Raw genomic sequence first — 10,262 nt, forward strand, 5'->3', positions numbered from 1 at the left:
TAATATTATTTATTCCAACTGTGTTATTGTTATTAAAAAACATGTGCATCTTACATGTTCAAAGGGACATATATCATTTTTATAGACTAAGTTGGAGGAAGTTCCTTTAACCCAGTTTGGAGTGAAAAACTCTGTCTTGTGAAAAATGTATTTCATTCCTTAAGAAATATATATTCCTCTAATTTTTTTAGAGGAATATCTATTCTTGTGTGTAAGGGATTAGTGATTCCCATGAGAATAACTATTCTTAAGAATAAACCCTTACCAAACAAAAGAAAGCATATTCCATAGGAATAGCCATTCTATTCCAAGAGTCTATTTTGCAAGTCAAACGAGCCCTAAAAGTACTGTTCTTTGTATTTCAAAAGACAAAGCTTAAATGATATTAGATTGGTGCTTTGCCTTTTTCATTTGGATGTATGGCACTCTTTTAAAGTAATTTAACTCCAATAATTGGATTGGTGATTTTGTGCCTTGACTCCAATAAAAATTATGATCGGATGGATTTTGAGCTAAATTGAGAAATGTTTGATTGCTGTGATAAGGGATATTATGAAATGAATATTTTTCATTTCATTTAAAATAGGGAGAATCAGATAAAGTGATTCTGCTCTCATTTTAAACACTCATCTTTCCTCTCATTCTTACCTTACATGTAAAAAAGGAAATATATTGGTAAATATGTTAGCACATAATGAACACTTTTTCACTCACTAACATTGGCATTTTTATGTCCCCAAGGGATAGTTTAATCAGATGAAAATCATGTTTTATAAAGTAGATATCACTAGATCGAATCTCCCTTCCCTCTTGTGTGGACATGTAAAAAAAAAAAAATTGTCATTTTTAGGCTACTTGGTTTCCACCGTTGCTTTTTAAGTCTACTTAGATGACTTCCTCATCACCTATGTCCTCCTCCACAATTAGTTTCTAACTTGTTTACAATTTGCTGACACATGCCAAAATGTGATTAAAGCCATGTCAATTATTAAAAAAAAAAAAAAAATTAACACTCCCGAACCATATACTGACACATATCAAGTTGTAAAGAATTATAAATCAGTCGTAAGTTTTGCATTTTCGAAACAACTTTAAAGATGAGAGACCAAGGTAGCATTACTTTCAGAAAGAGAGGCTAACTCAAATACTAGAAAGGAGAAGAAAATGAACTTGAGGTAAGAACCTCGAGTAATGTTAGAATTATAACTTTTGTGAAATTCAAATACCTTTTTAGGCTGTGCTCCTCTTGCTGTTTCCCCATTTCAATAAATAAAAAAATTAAAAAAAAAAAAGGGAAAACTTTACTTTAAACTTCTGAACTATCGTACGTTTTAAGATCCCCTCTTCCCAAAATTTAAAAACTCTCAATTTACACCTATGAACTTTCAATTTCAATCAATTTACCTCGTTCCGTTAGTTTTAGTCGTTAACTTCTAACGAAAATGTCTAAAAATACCAAAATACCCTTCAATTTCTTTTTCTTTTTTCTTTTTTTTTTTTTTAAAAAAAAAATTTTTAATTTGAAATTAAGGGTAAATTTAAAATTTTATAAAAAAGTCAGGAGATATAAATATCATTTTATTACTTTTAAAGTTTTAAATCTGACAGAGGGGATAAATTGATTGAAATTGAAAGTTCATAGGTTAAATTGAGAGTTTTTGAAATTTAGGGGGGTCTTCTTAATACATGCGGTAGTTCAGAGGTCTAAAATGAAGTTTTCCCTAAAAAAAAAAAAAAAAAAATGGTTAAATACTAAATACCCCCTGAGGTTTCATTGCTTTATTTTTTTTTTCCTTACGGTTTGATTTTTATTACAGGAGGTCCCTGTGGTTTTGATAATAGACCAAACTAGTCCTTCTGTCTGTTGACCGTTAGTTGACTTAACGGATATCCACATGAACCAATCAAATGTTGGCACTTACTTAATTTTTTTTTTAAAATAAAAAAAATGTATTTATAAAAAAAAAAAAAAATTGGGGGTGGCTCTTGGCCATTTGGGGGTGGCTGCTCCCCTTGGGCACCAAGGGGTTGGCCGAAACCACTCCCAACTAGGCAACCACCATTGGGGGTGGTTTTGGCCACCCCCTAGGCTCCATGCGTATTAGGAGTGGTTTCGGCCACCCACCCCCAATTTTTTTTTTTTTTTTTTTAAATACATTTTTTTTCAATTTAAAAAAAAAGTTTAAGTAAGTGCCATGTGTCAACATTTGATTGGTCTACATAGATTTTCGTTAAGTCAACTAATGGTTAACTGACAGAAGGACTAATTTAGTCTATTATCAAAACCACATGGACCTCTTATGATAAAAATCAAACCCTATGGGAGAAAAAATAAAGTAATAAAACTTCAGGGTATTTAGTATTTAACCCTAAAAAAAATTAGTCTGTTCTTACATTTGGGCCTCAAAATTTAAATTAGGCCCTGGCCGCTAAACAGCCCAAGAAAACTCTCTCCCCAATGTATAGTTCAGTATTTATATTTTGGGTCACAAAATGTAAATTAGGGCCTTGGCCCTTTATAGAGCGCAAAAAATATGAAGGACATCTCTGGGCCTAAACCAAACCAATTTTTTATTTTCTCAACCGCAGAACACGCAGGCACAGTCCACACCTGACAGGCTGACACCCCCACAAACAAGCTCACTTAAAACAAGATCAACGCTTTTCCTTTTTGGTAGAGGGTTTTGGTTTTGCATACGAAATACAAGAGAGAGGGAAAAGTTTCTTCCGCAATCAACAATGGCTGACGAAGATTACAACGAATTGGACATGGGGTTCTCTCTCTCTCTCTCTCTCTCTCTGTGTATATATTGTTTTGTAAAGAGTGAGGGTTTTATATTGTTTTGTGTTTTCGGCGTTTGATTCGTATTTCTTGAAGCTCCGTTTGGTTTCTGACCAAAGATGGGATAGAAAGGGAAACAAAATCTCTTTTCTTTCTTTTCTTATCGTTTTGCATTCGAGAAAACAATGCTTCCACTAAAGCAGAACCTAAAACAATTATTTTCAAACATTAATAAACAATAAATATCTCATGGTTTGAGTTTTCTCACCAACCAAACAGTGTGTAACTGGATTATCATTGGGTTCTCTGAGCTCTCTCTCTCTCTCTCTCTCTCTCTCTCTCTCTCTCTCTATTTGTGGGTTTTTCTGTGGGAATTCCTAATTTTTCCGTTTTTAGTTTGTCGCTCTATTATTGTTACTGATTGAACACAAACAGTGATGCCTTCCACTTCGGATGCCTTCACATACATGGATATAGCTTTATAGCTTTTAAATGCCTATAGCTTAGCTATGTCCGTGATCTGACTGGAATTCTTAGCAATTTGCAGATATGGAGGCTTTAGGATTTATCATGGTGTAATACATGCTGGTTGAATAATAGGCTGATTATGGATCTTGCTTGGCTGTTTCCAAAGTGTTTTGACGGAAACTGTCTAGTCAGGGAAGCAACCTTGCGTCAGTACTTGACGAGAAATGTTAGATTTCATTTTTTACTAGAGACAAGCTTTCTACTAGTAGCTAAATTTCATAGGGAGTATTTAGGTACAGTTCAATTCAAGATCAGTTTGTGATTATTTAGGTAGTGTTTAGCTGAAGCACGGCTTGGAGTTCAGTGTAGCAAAAAGTCGTGCTACAAATAGCTGCAATTTCCAAAAATTCATCAAAGTTTGTTTGACTGTTATATTTGATGATGTCTTCAACGCATGTGGTCATTATTTGAAGGCAATCTAAGGGAAGTTCTACTTGGTTTGAAGCAAACAAATCCCCACATGTTCTATAGTTTTTAGGTTTCAACTCTTACCATAAAAATTTCAAGTCCTTCAGAGCTGTTGGATGAGGCTTCAATTGATGTGATGGTGTTGATGGCTTGTTATTATTATCATTGAAGTAATGCATTTTATGAAATGAACATCAAAATACTGACCTTACCTTAGAGAAGTACTGCCTGTATTAAAATTTTCTTTTATCAAGTTTCTTTCTCCTGATGAAGACTAACTTCATTGATTTTCTCTCCTTCATATGAAACTCATTAAGAAACTATTAGTTTAATAGAAAGAGAGTGAGAGAGAGTAGGAGAGAAAAATTGAAAAAATAAATAAATAAATAAAGAAGTATGCCCTGTATTCAGGAGATGGCTGCTAGTTTAATGAAGCATGAGTTTAAAGTATCCGTGCTTCTGAGTACGTGCTTGCCTCTCAATGAAGCTAATCCATTTGCTATATTACCTGCATCTTGCTTGCTAAGAGTTGCATTTGTTCATCTAAGACATGAGAAATCTTTAGTTTCAGTTATAGACCATAAGGAATTGATGATGAATGTTACAGTGGTTTGTAAATTCAAAGGATCTCTGCGTTATGTTAATGCTCGATGTTAAGAGTAACTGTCTTAAGCTCAGATAATGGAAGGAGCACAAATCCTTGAAAATGATTGTATGATTTTTTGTAGAGAAGCTTGACCTATGATGCAGCTTTCTCTGTAAGTCAACAGTTGATCCAGCAAACAAAGGTCGTTAGCTAAACAGTGCCATTGTTGCAGCAGTTCTTGCTTCTTCTTCTTCTTTTTTTTTTTTTTTTGTTTGTCCAGTCTGCCATTGCTGCAGCAGTGGTTACTGTGTTTGGGGTCCAGATATTAGCCTTTATTCCATTAGCCATTTGCATTGGACTTAACCTGCTTCCTTCTAGCTATCTCATATAGAGATTGGTCCTCCAAAATCAGATTACACTGGTGTATTCGTTGTCGATGATATTCTCTATTCGTTACAATTTTCAAGCCTTTGAACCTTAATCTTGGTTGCCAGTTCCCCATTTGGAAATAGAAAACAATAGCATCTTGCTTAACATACAAAATTTTGATCAACTTCTGCAGTTTCTTTTTAAATAGGAACATGCACTTTCCATTGATATAGACCTCAACCATGAGACAAAGACATCAAGACCAGAACGCATCATACACAGCATTCTCCTCCTACCATCATAACCAAAAGCTTTCAATGGTTTTGCACTTTGCTTCTACTGCAGATACTTTAAAGTATATACTCCAAAATAAATACGCAGCAAACCTTTCAGTGTTTTTCTTTCCATTTGCTTTTCCAGGTTATGTTCACAGAGTAGTTAGGTGAGCAATAAAGTTTGGTTCAATGCCCTGTGATGATAGGAGCTCTTTTCTTGGCCTTGCAATGCATTTCTGCAAAGTCAGGCTCCTCCTTGGCCTTGTCATGCCTTTTGGGCTTGCATAGGAGTTCCTAGGCGTAATCATATCCTTTGATAAGTAGGGATATGATGGTGACCAAAGCATCCCAATAATTGGTTTTATATTCCAAAAGTTTAAAAACCTTTAAATTGGAACCTGTTGTACTACATCAAACTTGTAGTTCCAATATAGGTTGTACATTGTAAAAATGTGACTGTCAAATGAAAAATTGTGATGGGTTTGGATTGCAGCATATAAGATATGGATGATGACTCAATTGTCTTTTTCCCTAGAATACTAAATAGGTTCATTGAAATCATTGTTACTTGAATTATTTTTGTGCGTATGTTTATGCTTGTGCATAGGGAGCTATAATATTTGATTCTAGAGCTGTATATTTTCAATAAACTTCTTAAAATGTGCCTTACGAAATGTTTGGCTGCAGATATGAGGATGAACCAGCGGAGCCTGAGATTGAAGTAAGGAATCATTTTTGCTTCCTGGAAGAATCTGATGAACTGAATATTTATGCCCCACTTTAAAAACAGTTGATTAACATATTGGCTGAATGATGGACAGGAAGGTGCTGAGGAAGATGTAGAGAACCCTAACAATGAAGACGTTACTGGAGAACCCCTTGAAACTGAGGATAAAGAACAGCAGCAACCGGTAGAACGTCCTCGTAAGACCTCAAAGTATATGACAAAGTATGAGCGTGCTAGAATCTTGGGTACCCGCGCTCTCCAGATAAGGTTTTCTTTTCATAACCTATCAATCTGCTGTCAACTTGTGTTGATTCCTTAACATGATATCATTTTCCTTCTTGGTGAGCAGCATGAATGCGCCTGTGATGGTTGAGTTGGAGGGTGAAACTGACCCACTTGAGGTTAGATTATTTAACAGCTATCTGGTGGCACTTTCCTAAAAAAGCTTTGTTTGATGAAATTTTAAAAGCAGATCCTTCATCTCGTTCTTTCATCTTATATGCATGCAACCAGACATTTATTAGGCTGGATAACTCTTGATGAACCCATGGTTTGCAGCATTCAGATAATTGAACCTCATCTCTTTAGCCTGTTAAGGCTTGATATGCATAAAGTTGACATTGTAGCTTTTATTGGCTAACTGTTGATTCTTTATCACTTTTTTTTTGGGGTCAAGAATGAGTCCAAGAAGATCTCTCTTTGATATGAAACAAAATAGCATATCTATATTAAACTTTGCAGTTAGCAAAATTTTCTGCCAGTATTCCACTATTCTTATTCGACAAGCCAATGCCTAGAATAGGTCCAAGAAATCCTCTTTTTGATTTGAAACAAAATAGTGGTATCTATATTGAACTTTGCATTTAACTAAAGTATCTAATAGTATTCCACCATTCTTATTTGATAAACCAATGTGCGTCTAGAGTAGGTCCACTTTAATAGGATGATGAAAGTGGAGTTTGTAGATACGAATGGTGAAATCTTTCATGCCATAATTCTTTTATCTGATCTATTGTATTTCTCTGTGGTATTGAAAGCATTTAGTGACATCTCATTTATCCAACCTTTTCAGATTGCAATGAAGGAGCTTCGGGAGCGGAAGATACCCTTCACCATTCGCCGCTACCTGCCTGATGGAAGGTAAGGTTCTCAAGTTCAAGTTTCCACTTCTTTTCTTTTTTTTTTCCTGGTTTAGTATTTGCCTCTTCAATGGTTCTTCTGATACATGTGTTTTTTTTTGTTCTTTTCTTCTTTGTTTCCATGAATTTTATCAGTTATGAAGACTGGGGAGTCGATGAATTGATTGTGGAAGACTCATGGAAGAGGCAAGTGGGGGGTGATTGATCTGCTTTTGTGTTATTAGTATTATTAATGGACTCTGGAAGTTCTGTATGTTGTGAACTGAAACCTTGTAGCTCCCTTCTTAGTCCAAAAAAAGAAAAGAAAAGAGGAGAATCGAAACTTTTTAACTTGTTGATTGTAAATTGTAATCCTATGCGCTTAGTCGTGAACGCACATTTAATGGTTGCTAGTATGTTATGTTATTGACTTGACTTTTTGTTATTTGGTGTTTATATATAGATGCACTTTCCCTCTGTATGTCTGTATATGTAGCTTGCGAAGATCTAGAGAAAAGATATTCTCTCTCTATTATTGGAAATAATAGGTAATGAATTGAAAAAAAAAAAAAAAAAAATTAAAACCCTTACAAATGGCCATACCGAGGGGCATCTAGATTTAGAACTTTTGATTTTTTACCCATCTCGATTTTCTCTTTAAATTCTGAAAAGATGCGTAGAATTATTGCTAGTGAGCAGTACGAGTAATTCTAGATAGTTTATTTGTGTTCTAGTTGTATCCCATTAAGAATGATGTGGCTATTAAAATCATAGTAATCATCCTTTGATCAAAATTTAATAATGATTAATCACAAGCTTAATAGTGATTTTAATAGCCACATCATTCTTCGTAAGACACAAGTAGACCATCTAGAATTATTCGAGCAGTACATTAGTTTTATTCACAATCTGTTATTCAGGCCCTTTGCTTATTTTCTTGGTGTGAAAATTAATTTGGACAGAAATTTCCTCCAAACCAGTGTGGAGGAAATATCCTCAAACTTTATTTATTTATTTTTTTCTCAAACTCATTTAAAATAATGCCAAGTGTCTATAAACATTTAAAAGGCACATTAAATTCTTAACGCTATTAATAGCAGTTTACTAACTTAGACTAAATTTAATATGCTTTTTAAATGTTTATAGATACTTTGCACTATTTTAAATGGGTTGTAAGATATTTTTTCCATACTGGTTCAGAAGAAATTTCTGTTCAATTAATTTATGGAGAGAGAGGGGCATTAGGTTGGTCAGGTGGGTTTGTTTATTTTTTATTGTAATTGTTAAGGAGTTGATTGTTTTATTGTATTTTCAATGCTAAAGGTTAAGTGGTTAAAGATATTGAATGATTTTTGTCATATCCTCTTTCAGCTCTTTTTTTGTTTTTTTGTTTTTTTTTAAATTTTTTCCTAAGCAAATTAAGAAAGTTAAGAAAGGGTACAAGGATTTAAAACCTTGTAAAAAAGGATGCGCTTCTCAACAATAAATCGAGAACGAAATTTACGGTGCGAGAGATACGATTGAATAAAAGCAATGGGCCAAAAATGACATGAGCATTTTGTGCAGACATCTTGATGCGTGAGCTCATATTAATGAGTAGAGATTTATTAAATATTGTATATCAAATCCTAAAGATAGTTGAAGAATGATCTATTAATTTTGCAATAATCTTACTAAAATCTTGGCCTGAATATCAAAATCCTTGTTTATATTCTCTTCAACGAGTTGAATGAAAGAATCAAAGAAAATCTTGGAAACGAATGTGCTGTGGCCCAATAGGTGCTGGTTTTTTCATCTATAAGGAAGCACAAATAAATCAGAAAATATAAAATTGATTTTGACCATAAATTCAGAAAACACTCTTAATACAAATTCTTCATAACCCATAAATATCTTTTCATGTACAAATTTATCAACCTCCATGCTACTGTCTGCATCAACCATATATATATATATAATTCTGAGGAGAAGAAGGATGAAAATTCCTCAAGAACAGCTGGTATGTTTATAATATTCTTGGTGATTAAAGCATGAATTAAGAATATTTTGTTTCCAGTTTTGTTCATTAAAGTGCAATTCAATTGGGAAAAGCAGAGGATTTTCTGACATAAGATGGGAAACTCGAATTGTAGCCACAATGATGAATACCCACCCTATGTGAGGGCCTGCTACCATCGAATTTTTGGTGAAGAGATTCATGATCAACACCCACCAATGGTCATGAACTTGTGCAATCGATTTTTCACTGAAGATGAATTTAATCATATAATTCGGGTACTTAAATAATATAATTTAGTTTATTTACTTAATAAAATATACTTAGTTTACCCATCTGCAGTTGCTTTAACCCCTTTTTAAATTAGACAACATTGTTCTTAAATTTTAAAGCTAAAGCAAAGTGCTCTTCTTATACTTGTTTGATCATGTTCAAGGGAGGTGTTCATCAATCACATCCAGCTTTTAATCACATTCACCAAAGTTTCCACCCACGGTTAGCTGAGTTTGAAGAACTAGTTAGAATGCACACTATGAACTTTGGAGCTACTGCCGGTAAAAATTCGCATAATTCTCTCTTTTTTAATTTATTATTATTATTATTATTTTTTGTGTAGGGTCTGAACCAAAAGCTAAATCATCTGGTCATCTAGGAGTGAAAAAGTCATCATATAGAAAATACTATTTTTATAAAGATTTAAAAAATTTTTGGGGTCGTCAAAGATTACCAATCACTAAAGTAGGTCTGCCCCGCGGGGGTAGAACTTTCGGATGACTTTGGTAAATTTGCTTGCTAAATAAATTAGGTGAAAAGTTGTTTTTCAACCTACAACATTTAAAGGATGATCGAGTTTAGAAGAAGAAGAAGAAATATCACTAAATATGCCTTGATGGGTATTTGTGGGTGTCTATATCTGTGCACCTCCATAGAGGAATCAGAGAAACCTCCTTTGTCATTTGTCATTGCCAATTGCCAAGCTTCTAGAGAAATATGAATAAATGGATGGTGAAGACATGTGGCTTGGAGAACCAATGACATTCTTTAAGTAGATAGTTGAGTCCTCTCCGTTTTGAGCATATTTGGCTGTTTGACTATAGATTTCTCTCTGATTTCTAAATGAGTGTTACGATTCTAAGTGTCTCACATAAATTAAGTACAATATTAATCATGTATATATATAAGCTCTTGGGCACTCATATCACTCGAGTGTTTTCATAATGTAAGTAGACTACATGCAGAGTCATAAATATAATATTATTGAGTTGGTTCTTCTCTCTCTCTCTCTTGTTATGCCAAATTGATTCCAGTTTTCTCTAACCCTTTTACACTTCTGAAGCTTAGTATGCCATGGAGTTCTCTGTAAATTTTTCAGGATTGTGACATTTATAAACTCCTTATAGCTTATGTCTAGATTGCTTATATTGAAACTAATCCTATTTCTGCATAAATTGCAGGGAACAGGAATATCAGTCA

The 10,262-nt window shown here is 33.9% G+C and overlaps 1 protein-coding gene across 1 annotated transcript; it reads left to right on the forward strand.

The window, feature by feature from the left end:
• Positions 1–2,726: 2,726 nt before the first annotated feature.
• Positions 2,727–7,238, forward strand: LOC132181224 (DNA-directed RNA polymerases II, IV and V subunit 6A; the record flags this gene model as incomplete). Its single annotated transcript, XM_059594342.1, is given in 6 exon segments — positions 2,727–2,774; positions 5,636–5,669; positions 5,770–5,942; positions 6,025–6,076; positions 6,748–6,815; positions 6,950–7,238. Coding segments are annotated over 6 exon segments (432 nt in total). The 3' UTR covers positions 7,020–7,238.
• Between the last annotated feature and the right edge of the window lie 3,024 nt (positions 7,239–10,262).

Source organism: Corylus avellana, chromosome ca5 (genome assembly GCF_901000735.1).
Source record: "Corylus avellana chromosome ca5, CavTom2PMs-1.0".
Lineage (NCBI taxonomy): Eukaryota > Viridiplantae > Streptophyta > Magnoliopsida > Fagales > Betulaceae > Corylus > Corylus avellana.